Source organism: Camellia sinensis, chromosome 2 (genome assembly GCF_055761805.1).
Source record: "Camellia sinensis isolate YWXY chromosome 2, ASM5576180v1, whole genome shotgun sequence".
NCBI classification, from domain to species: domain Eukaryota; kingdom Viridiplantae; phylum Streptophyta; class Magnoliopsida; order Ericales; family Theaceae; genus Camellia; species Camellia sinensis.
This window is the reverse complement of record NC_138962.1, coordinates 75966880-75993590: the sequence shown is the minus strand read 5'-3', so window position 1 is coordinate 75993590 and position 26711 is coordinate 75966880. Positions and strand designations below refer to the sequence as shown.

Sequence of the window (26711 nt, the reverse complement as noted above, 5' to 3'; positions counted from 1 at the left end):
AGTATAATTTATCCTAATTAAATAATAATATTAGTAGTAGTATTTAAAAAATTGACAAATAGTATTTAAACAAAAGAGTGATATTCATACATTTTGAAATAAGATGTCTTTTTTAGAATAGACCAAAAAACATGTAGTTTATAACTTTTAGTTGTCAATCAACTTTTGATACACATAGAAGCACAAAATACTTACTTAGAGACAAAATATCTTGGAATTACTAAGTCCACCTCCCAATCCAACTTGTATTTTTGTTCAAAACTATCTACTAACACCTTGCAATTTGTAAACATAGAGAGGCATTTGATTTCTTTGTTTACAACCCATTTAGTAGCATCCAAAAGTTGTTTTTTCTTTGTTTTCCTTTTTAAGGCTGTCTTGAAGTTTAAATAAATGTCTCATCTACCAATGCAAGTCTATTAATTCTTATGGATTTTAGATTTTTTGTAAAGAAAAAAAATGAAATCACTAATTTTTCTACTAGTAATTAAGAAAAAAATAAAACTTTTTTGAGAAATATATATTTATTTTCTCCTCATTTTTCCAACACCTAACCATATAAAAATAACAAATTTAGCTTCTCAGTGTTCTTTTCCTTTCTTTCTTTTCTTCTTTTTTTTCTTTAATTGAACCAATTTTTTTAAAAAAAAGATTAAAGAAAATCCAACCAACAAATGATGTTAACTATAGTACTTAGGTGTATGATGATTGATTGTACAAATAAGTACTAAAAATTAATTATATTAAGAAAAGTTTTAAGTAAAATTTATAATGTATCTTTAACTATCACTTAAATTTGAAAATTCATTTTGATTATATGAATGAAGTCATTTCATTTTGAGTTAACTAATTCAAAACTTATCAATTTATAAATGAGCCAATTCACAATTTTTACCATTGTTTCATTTTACCACCAAACACTTCTAATTATTTAATTTGTGAAGGAGTGCATTCTAAAATTGTTGAATTCGTATTTTTGGAACAACTAAACATGCCCTTTAAAATAGTTTTATTGTAAATTAGAAAATGTGACTTGCTACAAAATATTTAGTGCACACCTAATTAATGAGAAGTAATTTTAAATTTATATATTAACTCAAAAAAATTAATTAAAATTTTCAACGTCAAAAGTTTAATGTGCAAAGGTTTAAACACTAATAATTTGATTTATTTTTTTCCGCTTGACTTCAAAAATTTATGCTTCGTACGTCCATATAATTCCACAATGTAGTAATTTATCAATTTAAGTACAAGTACGTAGCTAGTTTAGTTTGCTAGAATATTTATAGTTTCGGTGATAGTACGTACTCTCTCTTTTTGGTCACATCCTACCAGATGCCTTTGAGAAAGGTCGACTCTTCAAACGATTTCATATTTCACATAAGGCTTAACTTGGTAATACGATGACTCATGGATTGGCTCGAATGGCATGTCGATTAAATGGATTATTAGTATGGATGGAAAATATTCCTCTGTCTCTAATTTCAGCTCTTCAAAAAGCCCTATAATCGATTTTTGGCTATCCAATCAATTTAAAAAAAAAGAAGGTACAACTAGCTTAGTTGGTTGGAAGAACATTTACACTTAGAGAGAGGTGAAGAATTCAAGTTTTGCTATAGACAAGATTTCTCCTTCCTAAATTTTGGTTTACAGAGTATCCGAAAAAACAAGGCAAGGATTTATAGGCAATAATTGTTTAGTACTTTTCGTTGCAGTTTAAATAGATTATTTATAATTTTTTGTTTATCTTAATTTGTGTCAAACCGTTTTTATCGTTTTTGCTTCAACTTATTGTGTGAAAATAACTTATATTTTTATAAATAAGTTAAAATTTAATTATTCTAAAACTATGAGAAGAATATTTTTAAATTTTACTTATAAGTTATCAACTTTTAACTTAAAATAATCTACAAAATAAAATCCTAAAATAATAAAAAATATATATATATATATAAACAACCCATTTAAACTGCAAAAGTGCAATTGCCATCTTACCCAAATTTAATGCTTGCTCAACATTACAATTATGGTCAGAAGAAAAATCGATACATCGTTGTTCTATTTTTATAGTTTGGTACTTTTTATACTATTGTTAATATTAAAAGATAAATGACAAATATTATGGGAGATATTTGTAGAGCATCTTTCGCCATTTTTCTTTATTCATTTTCGACATAATTTTTTATAAATTTTAATAAAACTTTTAAAATTTCTTGTGAATCTTTCAGTTACACTAATTTGAAAAATAACAAAACGAACACTTCTATCTACAATATTGTATTATCTATACTATATATTAATCAAAAAGGAATTTTTAATCCCAAGGTCTGTGGATGCTTCAATATCCCAATATTAATTTTTTAAATTTTTTATTAAAAAAAAAACTCAGCATTTATTGATTTGGTCAAAATCTCCTGATCAGCATTTATTAACTTTTTTCAATCCACATGTCTTTTCACATGCCTGCATTTATTGATTTGGTCAAAATTCTCTGATTAGCATTTAAAATCCCCTCATACAAATAATTATAGATACAATCTGTGTATAGTTACTGTAATATCCTTTTCAACTTCTCTCATACACTATGGTCAGTAATAAGATTGTTAAATTATTTTTATAAAAAATTTTAAAAAACATAATTTATATATTAAAAAAATCTAAAATAAATATAATTATCCCGTGCATAGCACGGGTGATAGGCTAATAGTCCAGTAAGCTAAAGTAATAAATAAGTCAAGTTGAACCAAATACTAAATTATTTAAGTTTAACTTAAAAATTTAACGAGTTTTAAAATGTGCTTAAGTTTATCTTATTTACATAACAAGTTGATTTCAACAAGTTTTTAACGAATTAAATATGAGTCGAAATTAAATAACTTGATTTTTTATAATATATATGAGTTTATTGAGCTTAACAACAAGTCATTCAAGTTTAATTTGAAGCTTACTAAATTTTAAAATTTATTTAAATTTACTTATCTAACTAATTTCAAATGTATTTTTAATAATAACAATAATAGATGGTCCAAAAAATCATGACTCAAAACACTCAAAATAATATCATTTTAAATATAAAATAATATTATTTTAACACATTCAAAACATTCTGGTCACAAAAATTTAAGTGACCAAATATTTTCCTTTTAATAAGCCGAACGCAAACCGATTTCCAATAACATGGTCAAATACAAATCCATAAAACACGTCAAGAAATATTGGGAGATTCATGGACTAAACCCTAGTCCACAGCACATAGTATCACAACCCAAGTCAAACTTTGCAGTCGCAACTACTCTTACAATGCAAAAGGGCATTCGCGTAATTTCACTAGACGCCTCCATTGAGAGGAGGTGTAGTTGCGTATGGTGTATCAATTCTCCCCCAATTCTCTCTCTCTCTCTCTCTCTCTCTCTCTCTCTCCATAGAGATATGCTTCTCCAAGATTCACATCGCGTATATGTAATCTCTATGTATGTATGAGTATGAATATGAATTGAATTGTAACGTTATATATATCTTACCCAAAACCACTATACATATATATATATAAATCGAATCGAAAAGGAAAAAGATTGCTTGCAGAAAATCAATTGATTTCCATTTCCAAGGCGGGTTCTTGTTCCTCCTCCTCTCAGGTACCCTTTCTTTCTCTCTCTATAACAAATCCAATTCGAAAATTGAACCATGTATGTAGCTCTGTTTTATCATCTGATTCGATAATATGGATTTTCTCTCTCTAAAACGCCAAAGGGGTTAGGGAATCGAAGTATTGTATGGATTTTGGTATTGGGTTGTATGATTGTTGTGTGATTGATGGTTAATACGTTGATTATGTATTGGTAATTGACACAATTCAGACAAATTATTGATACATATTGTTAGCACCTTTAATTTCTTGATTTAGGGTTTTTTTTTTTTTTTTTTTTGGTGCAGTGTTTTTTTGTTTTCTTGTATTTAATGACATAGATCGATGGTGAAGAATGATTGGTTATCCTTTCTTGTTAATTCTTGGTTGTGATTTTTAATTTTCCTTATAAAGGTTAGACAAGAAATTAACCAATTATGCAATCTTGACATTTATTTGCTTTAACTAATTAGATTTTATGTTTTTAAAAGAAATTGAGGTCTAGGGTAGTGTCTCTTTATATGAGTCAGTTTGATTGACTATTGGTTTTGTGCTTGTTAGGGTTTAAGAGCAAATGGGGAGGGGAGGAAAGGTTGGGAGCAAGCCATGTGGTAAGAGAAGAATTCGGTCCAAAGACAATGGATCAGATGAATCCGATGAGGATTACACAGTGGGGGGAGATGAAGAATTCAATGATTCTGAGGATTACACTTCTTTTACTGGGGAGGAATCAGAAGAGAGTTTAGGTGAATTTGAAGAAGAGGAGGATGAGGTGGAACAGAAAGTGAGGAAGGCCAGTAGGTCAAAAGGGCGAAAGGCTTTTATGGGTAGGAAGAAAAATGGCGTTGGAAAGGCACGCAAGAAAAGAAGGGTTTCATATAAAGTAGAAGATGATGAGGATTTCGAAGATGAGGACGAAGATGAGGATTTTGAAGTGAAAAGTGGCGTTGGAAAGGCACGCAAGAAAAGAAAAGTTTCGTATAAAGTGGAAGATGATGAGGATTTCGAAGATGAGGGTGATGATGAGGATTTCAAAGAGAAAAATGGTGTTGGAAAGGCACGCTATAAAAGAAAGGTTTCATATAAAGTAGAAGATGACGAGGATTTCGAAGTTGAGGATGATGAGGATTTCGAAGAGAAAAATGGCATTGGAAAGGCACGCAGTAAAAGAAAGGTTTCATATAAAGTAGAAGATGATGAGGATTTCAAAGATGAGGGAGATGATGACGATTTTGAAGAGAAAAATGGCATTGGAAAGGCACGCAATAAAAGAAAGGTTTCATATAAAGTAGAAGATGATGATGATTTCAAAGATGAAGGTGATGATGAGGATTTCGAAGATGAGGGCGATGATGAGGATTTCGAAGATGAGGGTGTTGATGATGAAGATGATGATGAATTTGCACCAGATGAAATTGATTTATATGATGAAGATGAGCTGGCAGTCGGGAAGAAGAATAAGAAGGTGAGGAGACCTTTCCTGGAAAATGGTCATGTCAAATGGCGAAAGAGGAAGAGGAATTCTAAGGTTATTAAAAAGCCTATGAGAAAGAAACTAACAAAGAGTCGCGGTTTGCGGAGAAACTCCGTTTCTGGTAATGATGGGGCATTCACAGAGAAGAAACCAGTTGTAAAAGAAAGGAATAAGAAGAACTCTGGTCAGAGAAATTGGAGAATCATGAGAGACTCTGATCCAGATTTCGTGAGCTCGGGATTATCTGATTTTGACTATACTATATCTGAGGAAGAAAGAGAACAGGTGAGAGAGGCCAGCAAATTTTGCAGAGATTTGACTACTGCTTTGAGGAGTTCTTTTTCGACAAAGAGATCACAAGAAGGGGGGGTTTTGTTTCATCATCAAAGAAAACGTTCAGGAAGAAAGGGTAAGGGGAAGGTAGAGGATTTGAAAAATGAAGCAGTGTGTGGGATCTGTTTTTCAGAAGAAGGGAAGAAGACCGTTCGAGGAACGTTAAATTGTTGCAGCCATTATTTTTGTTTTACTTGCATAATGGAGTGGTCAAAGGTGGAATCTCGTTGCCCTCTGTGCAAGCAACGGTTCGCTTCTATTAGTAAGCCTGCAAAATCAAATACAGGGTTTGATTTGAGGACTGTGGTGATCCAAGTCCCAGAACGTGATCAGGTATCTTCATGCCACCATATTTTCAAGATTTTGGTACCAGAATAGGCCCAATTTTGTTGTTTTATTGATTGAAATGGTTTTTGTGATCTGCAGGTTTATCAACCATCTGAAGAAGAACTTAGGGGTTATCTGGACCCATACGAAAACGTGATTTGTACGGAATGCCAGCAAGGTGGTGATGATGCTCTAATGTTACTTTGTGATCTTTGTGATTCACCGGCACACACTTTTTGTGTTGGACTTGGACGCGTAGTACCAGAAGGCAGTTGGTATTGCGAAGGCTGTAGACCAACTGCTTTTGCTTCCTCAAATCCACAAGCTCCAAATCCTACGCCCGACCACAGAACAATGAATGATTTTTCAGGCAGATCATCTCCTGTAGAGAACGTAAGGGAGGCTATAGACCTCAACTCGGCATATGTACCCGAAACACCATTGAATCATGGTACTGGGATTTTTTCATCTCCTAGACATCCTGTTGGGGATTTTCAAGCTGCTTCTCCGGTATCAGGAACGGGGGTTTTAACTGTGTCAGTAAGACGAAGGATACAGCGTCAGATACACGATCTGCTTAGTAACAGAAGTAGTAGAACTGTTGGAATGTCAGCTTCAACTTCGGGAAATAATCTTTTGGGCTCTCAAATAGAGCAGGGTAGGGAAGTAGCATTTCAACATGCAATAACACCAGAAAGGTCATCGTCTCATCAACCCTTTTCCCAGGGAAGGTATCAGGGAAATTTCATGCCTTCAGTCCAGAGTACTAGGGATCTTTCTTCTGCGAGGTGGAGCCATTCAAGGGGTCAACCAATTCAAGGTCAGTCTTCTACATCTGGTGCTGATGGTTCTGCGAATAGGATGCTACAAGCTGGATTTGCTGGGATCAGTAGGGGTATGAATTCAAGATTGGGTTACGAGCAACAACTCCATCCATGTGGCAGCAGATCAAGCATTGCTGATGATAGCATCTCCCCATATAGATATAGAGAGGTGAGCCACTTTAATGTAGAAAAGGAACAAGTGCAATCAATGGTTAGAAGCCATTTAAAAAGCTTATCCAGAGAGATGGAGTTAGGTATGTCAAGTTTGCAGTTTTTCTTTTCAACTGCATGCAGCAGTTCGGTCTTTGAGAATAAATTATATCAATTAGGATGCAATACAAGTGTGAACTCTCTAGTTGTATAGGCAATAGAAAGTTTGGAGACACTGCGTCGTGTTTTGGAAGATTAAATCATTTTTCCAAATCCATAATCAAGTCATGCCACTAGTACCTTGTTTATTTCTTACAAGACTCACAGTTTTGAGAGTGGCTTTGGGTCACCTTGCAGTGCATTGAGCTTGATTATAGTTCAATATCTTTCTTAGATATAAGCATATTAGTCATACTTAGCACTTAGCATCTCAATTGGGTATGAACCCCTTTTTTTGATAGACATGCTTATAGAAACTGCAAGATGCATCTTTTTAGGCTTGAAGTGCATATGAATTTTGCTGTGCGTGGAATAATATTAATCTATATGGTACTGGAATAATATTAAATTTTGTCCCAACTATTTTGGTGTAGGATACAGTACCACCTTCAAGGACATTGCAAGGATCTCTACGCACACCATTTTAGCATCATGTGGCATTGAGCACCAGGCGAGTGAGGTTTATCCTGTGCAGCCACCCTCAATGTGTAACCATGCTGAAGCAATGGCCAGTGGACAGATGAGCCTGATGAAAGGTTTCTGCACATCTTGTTTTGATTCATTTGTGAGGCGTGTAGTGAGGGAAATCACGAACACACAAAGTGCCTCCTCCATTGTTTAGGGTTAGGGATTGATGTTGTGATATGGCTCACCATTCTTGCTGTCCATTTGACTATTTTTGCATACACCATTTTTACTATATTTTTTTTCTCTCTCTTTTCTGCTAGGAATTAAGACAAAAAAATCATGGTTAAATTAAATTGTCTATGTGGATAAATTACTGATGGTGAAAACCAATGGCATTGTTGTTGTTTGGATCAGGTCCAACAGTTAGGCATTGATTAGACATAGAGAAGTAGAATTATTCTTGTTATTATTTCTCCTTTGATTATCATAGATTACTGACCTTGAATATAGAAGTTTTATGTTGTTATCAGATCGGAATAAGAGTTGATCATGGTTTTTAGACTTGAGACAGACTTGGTACAAGTTTAATGAATATGATACCCTGTTTATTCCTTCTTATTCTTAACTTGTGTGATATATCACTTACATCTAACATGAGTGAGTTATAATTCACTCAATTTTACCATGAGTGTAATCTGAGTTTTTTAATAGTCCTTGAGGTCTGTTGTTGGTGGTGGTGTGTGTGTTTTCTTTTTTCTTTTTTTTTTCTTTTCTTTTTTTTTGGTTTTTGATAGCTAAGTTAAAGGAGGTCAACATGGTAGTTGGAACTTGATACAGAAGTCGAAGTGGAGTGGTACAACTAATTTTGATGTGCTTTGTTAAACATATACATAAATGACAAAAGGCATATGAAACTTCTGACTCTTAGTTGTGACATCTGTCCATTTAGCAGGAAAATAGGGGTTTGGGTTTGCTCCTTCCATTGATGCCCTTTTCACTCTGGCATTTATGTCCAATCATTGAGATTTTGGATTTTTCTAGGTACCTAAGATATATATGTAGTTTTGGGGTACTGTAACCAAAAGCCACTCCTGACTGTTTGGTTTGGATAGGAATTAATTCAACCTCTGATTGATAATGATTAAAATTGGATAAAAAAATAATATAATTTTTTATTTTTTTATAAAATAAAGTAGTTTTTATGATTTTTTTTTTTTTTTTTTTTTTTGTTAATTAACCTTAGTAACTTTTGTTTTGAAAAATGACTATTTTAGTTAATTTTTTATTTTTTGTGAAAGAATATGTAAAAAAATAAAAAGAAGAGTTAATTTTTTAATAATTATGTTTTGACTTTTTTAATAATTTTAAATTATTGTTAAAAACAAGCCTAAATAATGGACCGGGATTTATCATTAGAATAAAGAGAAAATTAATCTAAGATCCTTTTTTTCATTTTTAATAATAGAAGAAATCCACAATATTATATTATGATGTCAAAAGTCCCTCAACTTTCACACCAATATATCACAGAGAAATTTGACCTTACCAAATCAAAACTCATCTCTCTCTCTCTCTCTAAACTTCTCCATTCTCAGACCTGTCCGATTCTACCAAGAAATCAAATCAAAAATTGAATCAAAGTCCTTCACAGGAATGGCTCGTCGATTCACATCCATCCTCAAACAACTCTGCACTTGATCACCATCAAGATCAGTAATGTACATGCCCCGACAGAGAGATGGTGCTCCGAGAGCCATTACTCAGCTCAGCTCTGCTCTGTTTTCTCCAAATGTCTCAACTCTCTCTGCTCCTATTATGTTTTTTCATTTACATCCAAAATCTCAACTTCACACACTTTCTCTCCTCCGACGGCCTCTCTCTCCTCTCCCTAAAATCCGCCGTCGATCACGGAGGTGCGGCGCATTCTCCGATTGGAACGAAAATGACACCACCCCCTGCCGGTGGACCGGAATCTCCTGCACGAATATCTTTGTATTCTCCGAACCCCGTGTCGTCAAAATCTCCCTTGCCGGCAAGAATCTCAGGGGCTATATTCCTTTGGAGCTCGGAACCCTAGTCTATCTCCGGTGACTCAACCTCCACGACAACAACTTCTACGGTTCGATCCCTGATCAACTCTTCAATGATTCCTCACTCCATAGTCTGTTTCTCTACGATAACAATCTCTCCGGTTCTCTCCCTCCTTCTCTCTGCAATCTCCCGAGACTTCAAAACCTCGATCTCTTTAACAACTTGATCTCCGGACCGATTCCGAAAGCTCTACACAATTACCGGGAACTACAGCACTTGAATTTGGCTCGGAACAAGTTTTCCGGCGAAATTCCGGCGGGGATTTGGCCGGAGATGGCGAATTTGGTTCAGCTCGATCTCTCGTCTAACAATTTTAGCGGATCGATTTCGGAAGATATAGGTGAGTTAAAATCTTTATCTAGAACTCTGAACCTCTCTTTCAACCATTTCTCTGGGCAAATTCCTAAATCTATGCGGTCGGGTTCGAATGGTGACAGAAAATGGAATTTCTGAGTTGTGAATTTCTCTGGGTTGAGTGATTTAGAGAGGGGGATTTCTCTGATTTGAATAAATTTCTCTGGGTTGTAAAGGGAAATTTCTCTGGTTTTGAGAAAATTTCTCTGAGTTGAAGTGAGTCCAGAGAAATTCTTTCCTGGTCCAGAGAAATTCTCTGGATTTCTCTAGTTTAAACTTAATTTGTTTAATTTTCTCTGCCTTTAATTGAGTAAAATTTGTGAAGTCATATGTATGTATTTATACTATTTGTTTGTTTGTTTTGTTTGTTTGTTTTGTTTGTTTGGTACACTCAGTGAAATTTACTGAGACAACTCAGTAAAATTTCAATAAAACAAACTCAGAAAAATTTGTTCTCTGGAGAGAAATTCTCTCAAAGGTCCAGAGAAATTCTAGAGAGAAATTTCTTTGGATGAGAATTTCTCTAGAGAGAAATTTCTCTGGGAAGTCCAGAGAATTTCTCTGGATGAAATTTTTCTAGATCAAATTGAGGAACCTTAGACATTATGAAAATATTTTGTGTCCTTCATGCTATAAAATCTTAATACCAGATACCCTAAAAAAAAAACCCCTAAAATAAAAGTTACTTGCCACACAATTATTATAGTTACCACTAGGGGAAATTTTGTAACACACACCCCCCAATAATTATTACTCTCTCCGTCTTAAAATAATGGTTTCTTTTAAAAAATTTAAATTTTTTTAATAGTATAATTATTATATTTTTAAAATATTAATTTTCTAAAATTATTCTTTGATAGTATATTTTTTTTAAAATATCAATTGCGATAATGATACTTTTTATATTATTAATGAATTTAAAAGAAGGAAAAAAATAGTAAATTTATATTATTTTATTTTTTAATTTTTTAGAAGAGACTAATATTTTGGGATAATAAAAAATAGAATAATGGACTAATATTTTAGAACAGAGCAAGTATACTTGTCGCTAAGGAAATTTTGTAACACACACCCCAATTTTGGAGGTGCATCTAATGTTGACGTTTGTGATATTTGTTTATAACTTATTATAGTATTAGTTATGACTTGATTATGATTAATAGTGGTGTTAGTTATGACTCATTGTAGCGTTTATTATGACTACTGTGATTATTATTTTAGTAATGATCGAAAAACAAATTTAATTATATCTCATGTGATTTTTGGTTATGACTTTTTTTTTTTAAGTTATGACATTTACGATAATCAACACCACAAATATGATATACACCTTTTTAAGGGTGTGTATTGATAGCATGACTCTATCACTAGAATTGTACTAATTTATCACATAACATGATAATTCGTTTGAGAACTAGACTTTTTGACCTTTTTATAAGATTTTAAAAAAAGAAAAAGAAAAAGAAAAAGTTAATAGTGTGTTTAGAATATTTTTTTTAGTTGCATAGATGGTTATACGAGAAAAAGTGACTTGTCAATATGTAAGATGTGATATTTTTACTTTTTACTTTTTTATGATTTTTTGACTATTTTAACCAAATAACTTTTGGAGCAATAGTGTTGTAGACCCGAGTTGGTGCAGACCCCCACCACCCCCACATACACGGGGTGGCAGGGAGAGGATGAAAAAAAAAAAAAAATTGGGCCAATCAGCACCCAGTAGGGGTGCTGGGGTCTCTCCCATTTTCCTTTTTGGAGGGCCTTATGTTTATATATGATATCCAAAACACTCATTTTGTACCAAAATTGAAATACATTTCCTCTTCAACCAAAGACTGAGTTGAGATGTTTATTATGAAGAAATGGATTTCAAAAGGGGGAAAATGGGGTCTTTCATTTGAAGTGTAAATATCAAATGATCTAGTATGGTTGTACTTATATGAGAGGGAGGACTCTCCGTACTCAAAAAAAAATAGAATACTTCTAAATTCAACCTTTCTCTAAAACCATTTCGAAGTTGACATATTTTATCTTGTTCTCTAAGTTAATTGTCCTTAGTGTTATAATTTTGAAAATACAAATGGAACTCCTAAAACTCATGTAAGTTACCCTTATGTATAACGCGTAGGACTTTCAAGAAATCAAATTTTATCAGTAGATCTTTTGTTATGATCTTTTTACATTTCTTATCATAACAATCACATTACTGCTCCAATTTAAAACTGAAATAAATGACACAAAAATACCATTTTTTTTAAAATCACACATCTTATAAAACAATATTGTTTGCTTTAACTTTAAAATCTAAACTGTTGGATTACCACAGTAAGAATATTAACGACATTGCATCTAATAACGACAATGCATCTAATCTCGAATTCTCTCTCATACCCACAATCTCCCCACAAAACAATAAAAAATAGGTACAATCTTTTTAGGGTGGTGCAATGTGATCATGTGATGGTGATGATTTATTTAGTATTTTGAGAAATGAATGGGTGCCAAAACTTGAGGTCATATACCCCAAAAACAATACACTAGGAGATTTGCTATTAAAGAATGTGTGTATGCTGTTTGTGTATAGCCCATATATAATTCCAAAGGCACAATTGGTTCCATTTTGTTTTGAAACTATTTGTTGTGTGTGTTTTCTGAGATGGGAATCTCAAGATTTGTTTATTCTGATTAAGCACAATATTAACATATAACTGAACACCACTACATTAATAATTTATATGCACTACACATTTGGAGGATATTCGGTCCTCTAAAATAATTATCGTGGTGGAGGTGCTAAGACTGCTAGCTCAAATAACTTCATTCATTTTACAACCCTCCCTAAATGATATAAAATCATAACAGTTTAAAGTTTTAATTGGCTTGAAATCCTGTGTCTGAAATCCTGTGTCTCAACCCTACCACACATCATCAAAAATTTGAATCCAAAAACACACTTTTTTTTTTTTTTTTTTAAAAAAAAAAAAATTCTTAATCACCCAAATAAATAAATTGAATTCAAATTGTGACAACATTACGTTACTAAGAAGATAGAACAGAAAATTGAGACAGGTGAAACCAAGCCCTTTTAACTCATAAGTTAATTATTATTTTTATGTTAAAAGAAGGTATTGCTCACGTATTTTTAAAATAAAAAATAAAAAAATCTTGCTAATAAGTACTCATGACACAAAAAACAAAACAAAAAAACAAATGAATAACACAAATTTAATGCAAATCAATTCACTTTTTTTTTTTTAAATTATTTTTACCTATTTTCAAGAAACCTTTTAGCTTAATTCCAATATTAACCAATGCCCTAGAGACACTCTAGTATTTGCCTATATAAAATATCCCAAAATTCATGGAGAATATATATTATATACATCTCAAATTCAATGAAAATCCAAATAAATTTGATTTCCTCAAAAGATGCACACAAGCACAAGGAAGCTGTAAAAACTAACCCAATCCCACTAGGTAGCTCGAAAATCAATGGCTCGATTGGCCCTAAAATCAAAACGACATCATTTTGAATTTTTTTTTTTTTTTGTTCTCCCCTTTCTCTGTTCTGATCTGTGCCTCTTCTTCAACAAAGAAGAAGAAAGAAAGAAAGAAAAAAAGAAAGAAGAGAGAAGAGGAAAGAGAGAAGAGGGTAGCAGACCCAAATCACCCGAGCCCAAAGAGAGAGATCAACCAAAAATCAAACCCAAATCACCCAACACAAAAAAAAAAATCAACATCTTCATCAACGCATCATCATCATCAACAGATCCAGATCCACTAGAAGAAAAAAAAAAAAATACAGAAAACAAAAAAAGTGGCGATCAGCAACGATACCCACCGGCGATTGATCAGCGACGACCGCCATCACCTTCTCTTCCTCCTTCTCTCTCGCCTCTCGCTTTCTCTCACTCTCTCCCTCTTCTCCCCTCCTCGTTTCAAATACAAAAAGAAAGAAGAAAGAAGACAAAAAAACAAAACAAAAGAACGCAAAACGACATCATTTTGCAATTCGGGCCAATCCGGCCTTGGAGCTTTCGAGCTACAAGCTATTTTTCAAACTAACCAAACTAGCACCAAACTTGCCTAGGATTATAAATTATAATGGTACTGCAAACCCAAATATTTGACCATAAATCTGTCTAAACACCAACAAAACATGATGCAGATGATAATGAGTTAAATAGGAGAGCGACATATGAATATGTTCGCATTTTTTTTAATCAATATAGCATGAATTTAGAATAGAGTAGAATGCACGAGTCTTGATTTCGCCTAGCTACTAAATTCCACAGGCAACACATAAATTACATTCATTTATTACTACAGCTTATTTAATACAGAAACATGCTCACTACAAACAAAGCACTGCTCATGCAGCCCTTGCTGTAATTTTGAAATTCCATTCCACAGCCACAGCCACAGCCACAGCCACAGCAGCAGCAGCAGCAGCAGCAGCAGCAGCAGTAGCAGAGCAGCCACAATAGGACCTTCTTCATAAGTCGTCATCGAGAATGGTGGACATCAACAGACCTTGAGCAAACTCGGATCTCCTGGTCTTCTCCCTCTGATCCTCAATCGACAATGGAGCAGATTGGACAATCCTGTCAACACAAGTCAATATCAGCCATAGGACAGCTAAAGAACAACAATAGATTGATGTTCTTGCTTCATATTTCTGTTTCTGCTTCGCGACTTTCTGTTATCCTTAAGCAAATTGCTTTCTTTCAGAAACACACAACTCTTCTGGTTTGGTAATGCAACTAAGTGCTTAAATCTAAACACATTCGGTGGTTTAATAACTAGGTGCATTTGATAATCATATACCCCCTAACACTAAAATATAAAAAACTACTAAAAATGTCTTAATTTCAAGTCAAATAGACTTGGGTTAGTACTGAATCCTGAATATACTTGGTAAAAGGCAATTCTCAACTAAAATATATGTTTTAAAATTTTCAGTAGTAGAAATTCTGTACTTAAAGTTTTCTCAAACAGCCCCCCTTACTGAGACTCTTTGCATCGCAACCAATTATGTTAACATCTTCACATAAACAACACAAACAATTATGTTAACATCTTCACATAAACAATACAACAAAATAATTAATACTTCTTTGGCAAGATTCAAAATAATTAACTGTTGCAAAAATGATAAGAACAAGAATTGAATTGAAGAGACTCTTACTTCATTGCTAGATGAATACCTGTGCCCATCCATACATAGGCTCTTCTCTATGCCACTTATGAATCGGAGGAGAAGATAAGCTGTGGATAATGAAGTCCAGAAAAGATCCTTTTTGGGCTATTAGTCTAATATGGAGTCACATGTCAAGATATTGTTCCCAAAATTCTTATGACCCCATTCATGGGCAATGCTACACCACCAACACTACCAAAACAACTGGAGCTCCATTTACAAATGCGGTGACATAAAGACATCTTGTATTAATATGCCAAAGTCAACTCCCAATCACCTCATGCAGACCGTTGGCTCTGTTACTTGGTGTTAAAATAGTTCAATTACCAATATACGTACATAAAACTCCAAAAAAAAATTTAAAAAAAAGAAAAGAAAAAAGTACGCTGTTGAAGCATTACCTTTTTTTTATTAAGTAAACTATTATTAAGAAGTCAAATGCTAACAAGTGCCCCCTATGCATTGTTTAATATTGGGATATGTGTATAAAGTGCCTTGAAAATATGTAAAAACTATTCAAAATTGTATTGATTTCAGTAAAAATGCATTGAATTTAGTGAAAAGTGTCTTGTGCTCTTCGAATTTTGTCTCACACTTGCACTCTAGGAGCACTTGTTAGAAAGACCCTATTAAGAAAGGCACTAAGGGGGTGCAAAACCCACGTACAAAATAAGACCTATAAGAGCTACACAACAAAAACTACAAAGACTTAACAAAACCCAAGAATTGGTTCAAGGACCGGTTAACCACCCCCAAGAATCGACAGTACAAGGATAAAAAAAAAAAAAAAATACTCCTAATTTTAAAAAGAGATCTCTCAACCCCGAAGAAAGATCTCCTACTCCACTATCCCCAAACTAATAACAAAAGTGCCTACGAAGCCAGGCCCCAAGCTTTCCTCCAACCCATATGGCCTCCAGTCCATGAAGAGAAAATCTCCTTCACCACCCCCAAAAGCACCCAAGTAAACATCAAACAAAAGGAGGACTAATGACCACAACTCCCACCATGCTACCTTGCAGTGAAGAAGCAAACGATCAACTGTTTCCTCTGCATGCTTGCACATACTGCACCAATTAACATGCACCTCCTCTTGATCAAGTCATCAATGGTAAGTATTTTTTCATGAACCACACACCAAACCAAAAACAAACAAAAAAAACCTATTTTTGAAGGGGCTCCAATGCCCCACACTGCCCTCCAACTGTTTCCTATGCATGCTTGCACATACAACACCAATTAACATGCACCTTCCTCCTGATCAAGTAATCAATGGTAAGTATTTTGTCATGAGCAACACACCAAACCAAAATGAAATAAAATATTTGGAGTTCTAGTGTCCCGAACCACCAAGGTTTTAAAAAGCGGCCGCAACCGTTACGTAACGCCGTTACGTAATGGTTGTGGTAGTTACCACCACCCGTTACGGCCGCTTTTACAGTATGATTGAGATTCACAGATGTATCGGCCGTAGCGGCTGATATAGCGGTCGTAAAGGTGCCATAACGGCCGCAACAGCCTGTTACGCACCGTTACATAACGGTTCCGAATTGCTTCTTTCGAAAAAACACAAAAAAAAAAAAAAAAAAAAAAGGTTAAAAATTGGGGAAGAGAGATAGAGAGAGAAGAGGGAAGATGGAGGAAAAAGTGATAGAGAGAGAATAGGGAAGATGAAGAACATGTTATTGATTTGTTGAAATTGTAAGACCTATGCTATTCTATTCAGCTGCTATCACTCAACCATTTTGTTTGTGTGTGTCTATCTATATATTGTTTGAAAATAATAATAAGTGTGGTCATTATCTATTTGGCTTAATTAATATATATATATATATATATATATATATTTAGACTTTTATTTATTCTCTTACTTTTGTCATTGTTTATCTTATATATAATAGTTAGTACTTGATTTTTTGTATAATATAAAGTCATTAATTATTAAAATAAAATGTAAAAAACTCAGTTTACAGTTATTTAAAAATATGAAATATATTGAATCAAACTTAAAAATTTATAAAAAATGATCAATATTTATTTTAAAACCCAATAAATATGATCATAGAAAAAAAATGTGCGTATCGATAAGTTTTTTTGAAATTGTGCGAAAAATAAAAAATTTCACGGTTCCGATTACCACAACCGTTACGCTACGGCCTTTACACCCCGCAACCAAAACCGTGCCACCGCCACCATTACGGTGACCGCAACCACTTTTCAGAACCTTGCGAACCACTCTCAAAGAAAACCCCCTACGGCCCAAAAGCACCTCATAATATTACTTCACAGTTACACTAAAGATGCCAGAATTTTTCTTAGACCATCACACTGCATCACCACCATCTACCAAGCATATGGCCCAAGAAGACCAAACAATAACTCCAATTCCCAATCATCAAGTTGTTGCCGAAAGACTATATCCCAAAAAAACATGACCATCTTCCAGCTGAAGATAATCACACCAGTTGGCCTTCCATTAAATGCTCCCTTAATTAAAAAAGTACATTCAAACAATGAACAAGTTCGTTGGGCATGATTTACTCATCCAAGAACCAACAGAAAAGACATATTTACTTCATCCTGCTCACTTTTTAGAGTGATATCCTCCTCATCCTCCCCACCCCCTCTCTCTCTCTTCTTGTCTCTATCCTTCGGGATCATCGATCGGTAGAATCCATGCATAAATTTTTATCAGTGTAACGATAGTCTTAAAAAATGGTCCTTATAAATTACATAACGAGATTTCTGGGCTCCATTATCGTTACGACACTATTTATTGATTACAAAATAAAAATAAAAATAAAAATAAAAAAATAAAATACAATCACAACCATAATGCTACTATAACAGCCTGTAACAGCCATTAAGAACAATATTTGCATAGTATCTTCCATTACGCCACTATTTTTGGTATTTTTCATCATAATTTTTAAAATTTTGTTTAAATTTTCTTTTCTTGTGCTAATTTTCTAACCTCAATTATCCATCTTTCTATGGATGCACCCGCTGTTCCAACTCTTCCTAAGGTCTTTCATGACCTAATTCTTTTCCATTATATACCAAAAGCAATACTTCATGTTTATTATAAACAAATTAAATAAATAAACAACTCGCTACCATCTCTCAAATCTCTAACCTTTTAAGTATAAATTTCCTATGTACTCCCAATTCCCACACAACTAATGGAAAGGTAATCTGATTTCATAAATATATCCAGAATTCTATTTCACAAAACCTTTTAACAATTTCTCCCACAAGATTGCAATAGAACCACAGCAATTTGCATAGCCTGCAAGCATCCCTACATATGGTTCAAACTTTATGTGGTAAGATATGTCCATTGACTAGCAAGAGTAAGCAAAATATGTATTATGCATTAGCTAGCATCATTAAATGACAAGTAAATGGAAGCTTCCAGTGAAATGGCTGTATGCAGCACAATATTCATTTAAAAGACACTACAACTAAATTATACTTTACTACATAAGGTTTTGATAAGTAAACACTACAAATAAATGACCTGCGTTAATAACTCTACATAACCCTTCTAAAATTTATTTGTCTCCCTTATCAAGAGAAAAAGAGAAGCTCTTGAGCTTAAAACAATCTAAAAGATTCTAAGATAAGATGACATTTCCCCAAGAGGGAAATGCTACAATGTACACCCCAAAAAGGGTGCATATGGCATGCACCTTATAAAAAAAGTAGATCTTCTATCACAAAAAGTAAAATATTTTACTCATCACAAAAAATATAAGTTTTTGCTCATCACAAAAAGTAATGTCTTTTACAACAAAAAACATAACTTTGCCATCCATAACTTTAGGCGTGCACACACCATAATTTCGCCATTCATAACTTTTATCAGAAAAATCGTAACTTCCAACACACAAAAACCGTAACTTTCATCACAAAAATCACAACTTGTCTTACAATGTGAACCTTTTCAGGGGTGCACATTGTAGCATTTCCCCGAGAAGTAAGGTCGTCAAACATTTTGAAATCTCAATGTCTCAGTTACTTGTCCATGGCCAACTGAAAATGAAAATATCCTAATATCCTAGCAGTCTTCAATATGCATCATCATATTAAAATGTGGTTAATTTTCATTCCTGAAAAACTGCATTAGTTCTTGAACACATGGCCTCATCTTCAATCCCAGATTCATCAACCTCACTTAACAGAAACCTAATATGATAGTCAATGGATGCCAGATTTAACTTCTTGTCAGTGCTCTATATTGTAGGAAGGAAAGCCCAAGCATTTGAATTATCAGCCTATATTCCAATCAACTAATCAGGTTGTAAACTAAGTAAAAAAAATATTTTAATGCTGACAAGTGAACTGAAACACTAAAGTAATGGACTTCTAAAATAAAACATAAATTAAATATTTAAAGATAAATCAGTTTGTCAAAACTAAAAAAACACCTTCCATAAAGTATGTTCAGCATTTATGACATGTCTTTCTAAACTAAAATCAAGGCCCTTTATAAGTGCATTTCAGTTTTTCTTATCAGTAGTGCATTTACCATTTTAAGTGAGATGCCTAATCTTCCGCCATGAAACACACTAATAGAAATCAAGCATACAGATTGAACATATATTAAACAAATAACAAGCCAGCCCCACTGTATGTTATCCAAACTAGATGGCGAACATGCCTACTATTTGTGCAATGCTTTGAATCATTTGGTTGGAGAGAAATTCAAGAACTTTCAAGAATAAGACTGAACATTTAGGAAATTTAAGGGATGAGATTTGTTATTTATCCTCTTTTTGAGCTTGGCTGTCATCTTCATTTAAGGGGATTCCTTTGTTTATGATATCTAGAGAGTAGAAATTAGAAGGTTGTATGTCACTTCTGATCTTACATTTATCTTTTCTTTTTAGTGGACTGCTTGTCCCCCTTATCAATGTTGTACTCTTTCTCCTTTGATTTTCAATAAATTTTTGTTGATGATCCAATATATATATTGATTTAACCCATGCAAGTAGTTACTAGAGAACTCATGGTTTTCTATCACGTATGGTATTGAATGTTGGGCGGTTAAGAAAAAAACATATTCAAAAAATAAGTGCAGTTGAAATAAGTATGTTGAAATGGATGAGCGATGATAAGAAATTAATTCATTAAGAAGCAATTAGAATGGACACCAATTGAGATAAAATAAGAGAGCCGTTTGAGACAATATAATCATGTGTACCATAGGTCAATCAACGTGCATGTAAGGAGTAATTTGATCGACATAAAGAATTGTAACATAAATAGAAGAAAGGTCAGGGAGAAAATGAGTTGAGGTGACAAGAAATCAAATGAGGATGTTGATTAGATGTGTGGCAAAATTGGGACAGACAGGACAAGTAATAAATGAATTCGTAAGATGGTAAAGGTAGCTTCTACTAAAGACAATGAGAGAATATCGATTAAGATAATTTGTTCATGTACAACAGAAACCAATAAGTGTACCAAATAGGAAGAACGACATTTTCCATATTGTGGGTAATGCTGGTGGATGAGAAAAACAAAAATTAATGCGAATTGAAATAACAAAGAAAAACATGTTAATGTGGTTTAATTGCAAATGGATTGAAATAACACAGAAAAACATGTTAACATGTGGTTTAATTGCAATTGTGGACATTCATCAAGTGAAATGACAAAACAGGATCCATGGACCATGTAGCCTGGGACAATGCTTAATTGAGTTAAGTTGAAGTTGAGTAGTTGTGAGAATCCAAGCAAGTTTCTCTTAGTAACTTCCAAACTCCCCCTTTTACTTTTGGTGATAGGTTTGTAATTCCCAAAAACTTGCTCAATCAGCAATGCAAACAAGCATGCTCAATATCCCAACAATATTTAGCACAATGCAAACAAATTACAAATAAGGGACACATAACTTTTAGCAAAACTAGAACATGAGGTACTCAAATATGAATTCTTTTATAGTAAAAAAATAATAATTTTAATAAACAGTAATTTTCAGAAGTTGCCAAGCTTCTTCACAAGTTGCCAATAATTGATTTTCCATGCTTTCTGAAATTTTTAGGAGATGCATATTTGCTTTCAAATATGACTTTAAGTTTCCACCTTTTCCATCTCATACGTAGTGCATTCAAACCCTATAATTTAGTTTTGGTTAGAAATCACTCATCAAACAAAATAAATAAATAAATAATCAGTGGATTGACATTTCTGCAGAGTCATCAACTTTCTCCAGAATTTGATGAAGGAAAAACTATAGACTTGTATTTTGTTGCACTCAGCTAACAATAGTGAGCATTTTTTTCTTTTACTTTGAAAAAGAAAAGTTACCAGACAGTGATCTCACCCATTTTAAAATCATCAATCTTGACAGTGTTCGGATGTTACGAGTTACAACTACTCAAATGAACCAAATTAGAAAGAAGCAACATAGACACAAGTTATTCTAGCAAGCAAATACGGGACAATTAGGAGATTGCTACTGCCCAAAAAACAGGAAGACCAGTAATCAGAGTTAACCTATAGTATCAGAAAGTAACCAAAACTATAAAAGATCAAATATTAGCCAAGAAAAGGAAAGAAGGTAAGAATCCAGTACCATACCTTTCTGATACATTCTCAGTCGTGTTTTTCTTCGCTGAGACTGTTTTAGCCGAAGAGTGTGGCTGAACATTCCCAAAATCATCAGCCATAGGCAGAATAAATGATGACAACAATGGATCCGGTGCCGCGTTGGTTGAAGTAACTATACAGGAAGACCCTCCAAAAAGGGACTGCAGATTTCCTTCCCTCAATTCCCTCCTCAACAAAGAAAGCGTCGAATGGGATCCACCTTTACGAAATTTCCTCTTGCGTTGCATGTAAATTCTAGTCAAGGATTCCAGAGCACATAGTTATAGCCTCAATAAGGTCAGGTTTTTAAACAAACAAACAAACAAAAAACTATCATAGAGATGATGGCATGCCTAGATGTGCCGTTAAAATTGATATTACGAAGGCCTATGATTCAGTTGATTGGAAATTTTTTGTTTGATACACTGGTTGCCATGGGCTTTCCTGAGCTGTTAATGGATTGGATTAGAAAGTGTGTCTACTTCAATGTTTTCCATTGTGACCAATAATGATTTAGAGGGATATTTTCCAGGGGCTAGGGGTCTAATAAGACAAGGAAATCCCATTTCCCCTTATCTGTTTTTGGTAGTTACGGAAGCTTTCTCTTCTTTATTGAAGTGGAACATTAGAACTAGTAGTTTCACCTTTAATTCTAACTGTCAAATGCTTAAAATATCTCATTTGGCTTTCGTTGATGATTTATTCATCCTTTGTGGTGCTGGTGCAGATGAGAATTCTTTTCAATTAATCCAAAATACTTTGCAGGAATTTTTCTATATCTCAAGGTTGAAGCCTAACCTCCAAAAGTCAACTATCCTTTTTGTTGGGGTTTCTAAGGCTATGAAGGATAGTTTAAAATCCATCTTGCCAATTCCTGAGGGGCATTTCCCTATTTAAGTATTTGGTAGTCCCCCTCTATATCTCTAAAAGGTTTACTTCCCAGGACTGCGAATTCTTGAAGTCCAAAATATTGGATACAGTTCGAAGTTGGACCACTAAATCCCTATCATATAGGGGTAGAGTGCAACTTGTAATCTCAGTATTATCCAGCATTTGAGTATATTGGAGTTCTATATTAGTACAGACAAAATTTTGAAGAATTTTTTTGTGGACAGGGAGAGCCCTTAAGCTAAAGCGGCCTTGGGATTCAGAAACTTGACAGAATGGAATAAGGCCACTATGCTAAGAAATTTGTGGGCTTTGAGCGAGGAAATTGATTCTTTGTGGGTTAAGTGGGTTCATACTTACGTGATTAAGAATAAGAGTTTATGGCATATGACTCTTCCTATTGAGGCATCCAGTATTGTAAAGGAAAAAATTTAAGCAAGAGCTGTGGGGCAGGCCTTTGATCATGTCATCGGTGATGGGATTTCTACATTTCTGTGGTTTGATAATTGGCATTGCCTAGATCATTCGAATAAGAAATATGGTGAAAGGGTTGCTTTTCATATGGGCAGAGTCGCAGATGGCAGAGTTTCCTCTCTCATTAGTTTGGGCAATTGGAAGTGCCTAGAGGTAGAAAAGATGGTACTGCTAATATTGAAGCTAATAACCCTGCTACCTTCCTACCGAATCCTAATAGAACTAACTCTGTGGTCCGGCTACCTTCTAGTAATCGTGAACATACTGTGGCTTCAGCTTGGCAAGCAATTCGAACTATGTTCCCTGTTGTCCCTTGGTACAAAGTGGTGTGGTTCCCTCATAATGTTCCTAAGTTGAGCTTTGTGCAATGGGTTGCGGTTCAGAAAGGATTAGCCACAATGGATAGGCTATTGAAATGGGTAATAGTTTCTGAAAACAAGTATATTTTCTGCAATGGGCTTGGAGAAACTCAAGATCATCTATATTTTTGTTGTGATTTTTCAGCATATATTTTGACAGCTATCTTGAGAAGAATTTTTTTGGAAGAAAAATGCTGAATTTTGATGAAGAACTAGGCTGGGCAGCTAAAAATTGTGGAGGCAAGGCTATTACAGCTTATGTATACCGATCGGCTCTTGCTACTACTATGGATCATGTTTGGAAAGAAAGGAATAGTAGAATATTCAGGAAGATAGCTTTGCCTATTCATGTGGTTTTGGATGGGCTAGTGGGTGATATTAGGCCTAAGCTTAGCCCATTAAGGAATGTGAAATTCTGTGCTAGTGCTAGAAAAATGTGTTATAATTGGGGCATCTCTTCTATGATATTCAGTCACTGAGTGCTGTGAATTACTTGCTTTGGATGAAGGGTGGAAATTTGTTTTCTCACTTGGCTTTGGTGCTTTTGTTTCTATGGGGTATGCCCTTGGTTTGATTGTAGCTGCTGCTTTTGTCTTAATGCAAAGCAAAATCTTTCACAAACACACAAAACGAAAAAAGCCCATATGTTAGAGAAGAAGTTGTTTGGTTAAGATCATCTTTGTCAACCTTTTTTTTTTCTATTTTTTCTTATATTTCTTGTAGTTACCCCTTTTGCATTACATACCTCTTCTTTTCTTTTCTTTTTAACATATTGGGAATCCAACTCTCTCTCTCTCTCTCTTCTCTTCTTTTCTTTTCTTTTTTCTATTTTTTCTTATATTTCTTCTTTTGTTGGCTTAATTGCATGTTCTATTTACTGTCATTGTACAATGCAACTACAATAGCTTTTTATGATATAGAAGCCTTTCTTATCTTTTATTTCTCTCTCTCTCTTGAGTTTTTAATCTATTTTCCAAATCCAACCCTTTTTACTTGTCTTTCATGTACTAGAACAGCAGAGTGCAACATCCTCAATTGTAAAATCCATCTTCTCCACCACTTTTCTCTCTTTCCACAAAATGCAAAACTTTTACCATCGACCTTTCCATTGTATAATGTTTATATTTGCATGGTTCATTATATTTTTCCCAATATTTTTTTTTGATTGGCACCAGGCAAGAAGTTTCCCGCAAGTGCATCAAGGTTAATTCAACGGTTTTCCCCTAGTTCAATGGTCTCAAGGAATTATTAGCACCTAAAAAGTTTCAATTCCTGAACCTTTGAGGGAGCACACCCCCAAGACCCAAGACCCAAGGCCTTGCCACCAGGCCAACCCCTTGGAGTTAATATTTTTCCCAATATTTTAATCTACTTTTAAGAATTATTTTTACATACAAAATTATTATACAAATTTCTTTTCTGGTAGGATCTTATGATCTCAAAATCCAATCCTACAATCTGATCAACCTCCAATGATCTAGTGTAGGATCCTGATTTTCACAATCTTGGTTAGGATTCAATAATTTTCCATAAAAGCAAGGCTCAAAAACCCTACAAGACAGGAGAACATGCATTAGATCTACAAATTTAGTTGAAAAATTAACAGATTCAATAATAGCATCAGGAAGGATACCAATGCCCAGTATAGCAAAAACCAACTAAAATTAAAAGGATATCTTAAATATGCTTCCATGTTGCAAGGTTATATGTGCAACCATGTCGACCCCCACCCTCATGGCACAAACTGGACACACCTGCACAGGAAGAATTCCTCCTATTGTTTGTAAGACAGGCTTCAAAAATCAAAAGAATAAGAAAAAGGAGAAGGGAAAGGAAAGGAAAGGAAAACACCTGCAAGATAGCTAAAACTTTTCATTTCTATTCAGAAAACAAAAATCTTTTATATAGCAGCTTTTAATTAAATCTATATGCCAGCCATAGTCCTGCCTCAAGCGGGGTGTGGTTCCACCCCAAATCAATTTAACCAATCGTCCAGTATAATCATAATAAACACCACTACTGAACATGAGCTTTATGAACCCCACAAATTTTTATTTATTTTTTTATTTTCAGGGGAATATAATCGCAGCAATCCATGTCATACAATAACAAAACAGCATTTTAAGTCTTCCTGTGAGTCCCTCATCATCAACAAAGCAAATTCGAGTTCAATTAGGTGCTCTGAAGCCAAACAAACACTAAAGAAACGCAAAGAAATCTTCAAAACTCAAACATATACCCAGAAATGCCCAAAAGACACTACGCATGAGAAAACATATCTATGAAGTAAAAATTAAAAATTTTGCATATTTGAATCATCAATAGCAAGAAAAACGAGAGTGATACCCCATTCCTCGCCTCTACAGGATGCTCATCATCGATATGACAACACAATCCAACAATATCGTAATACTCTGAACAAAAAGGGCAAGGAAACTCCTCCCTTATATCATCATCTCCATCGATTTCTTCAAACCCCATGAACATATCTACACACAAAGCAAAGCAATCCCATTTCAATAAATTCAATAAACATAGCAGACAAACAACAAAGGGATTAGAGATTGAAAAATTTGGAGCTGACCAGATCGAGATTGAAGGGCCGATTTATAGCTCTTTGATGCAGAAGAGAGACGAGCACTCCAAGAATCAGCGTCCATGGCTAAATTTGGTAGACAATTTGAGAGGTGTAATAGAAAGTTTTCCAAGTTGTTGGTAATCAAAGTGCCAAAATTGATTAGGGTTTTGAAGAGATAAGACCTCTGATTCTTTGATTTTCAGAAGAAAGATGAGAAACCCTAACAATGAAACGCGCAGAGAGAGGGGAGAGGCGAGAGAAATGGGGGCGGTAGGTTTGATTGGCGAGGGGAGAGAGAGAGCGAGCTGATGTGTGAGATGGAGAGTGCTTCCGCAGGTGAAAAATCCCCGAAAGGACGAGTGAGATGTGTTGCTCTTCCATTTTATCGTCCTTTTTTTTATTTTATTTTTTTTCAAACGTGATTATCTAAAATGTAAGAAAAGTTATAGTCCAAAAATGGAAAGATCCAACGATCTTCGACCTTTACTCAAATCTATCATTAGATTTAAATTTAATAAAAAAATTTTAAAAAGTGGGTTTTAATATTTTCATTAAAGTGATATTAAATAGAGGGAGAAATAGATATTTCATTAAAATCTTATGATAATTTAAATTTTAGTATTGGAGTAAACGGTATTAAATCCAACTTTTTTTTAATCTTTTACTTAAATTTGATAAAAAATTTTATTCACCCATAAAGATACTCTAACAAAATAATTTACATTTTAACAACCATTGTTAAAAATTATAATAATGCTACATCTATTGAATTTGGGCTCGTCAGAATTGCCCAAATGAGGTGAAAGGTGT

At 34.0% G+C, this 26711-nt stretch overlaps 2 protein-coding genes across 3 annotated transcripts; one reads left to right on the top strand and one right to left on the bottom strand.

Moving 5' to 3' along the window:
• Positions 1-3214: 3214 nt before the first annotated feature.
• LOC114305539 (uncharacterized) lies at positions 3215-7971 on the top strand. 2 transcript variants are annotated; one of them, XM_028250651.2, is made up of 4 exons: positions 3215-3635; positions 4187-5765; positions 5859-6752; positions 7327-7971. In XM_028250651.2, the coding sequence occupies exons 2-4, from the start codon at positions 4200-4202 to the stop codon at positions 7378-7380; spliced, it is 2514 nt and encodes an 837-aa protein (XP_028106452.2). In that variant the 5' UTR covers positions 3215-3635; positions 4187-4199; the 3' UTR covers positions 7381-7971. The 2 variants fall into 2 exon arrangements, with proteins under 2 accessions (XP_028106452.2, XP_028106449.2); XM_028250648.2 differs by having other exon boundaries at positions 5859-6837.
• Positions 7972-13980: 6009 nt separating this feature from the next.
• On the bottom strand, positions 13981-26350 carry LOC114305538 (protein DEHYDRATION-INDUCED 19 homolog 3). Its single transcript, XM_028250647.2, has 5 exons — positions 25908-26350; positions 25670-25812; positions 25000-25077; positions 21594-21850; positions 13981-14409 (listed from the first exon to the last, which is right to left on the bottom strand). Exons 1-5 carry the CDS (start codon positions 25981-25983, stop codon positions 14301-14303), a joined length of 663 nt encoding a protein of 220 aa, XP_028106448.1. The 5' UTR covers positions 25984-26350; the 3' UTR covers positions 13981-14300.
• Between the last annotated feature and the right edge of the window lie 361 nt (positions 26351-26711).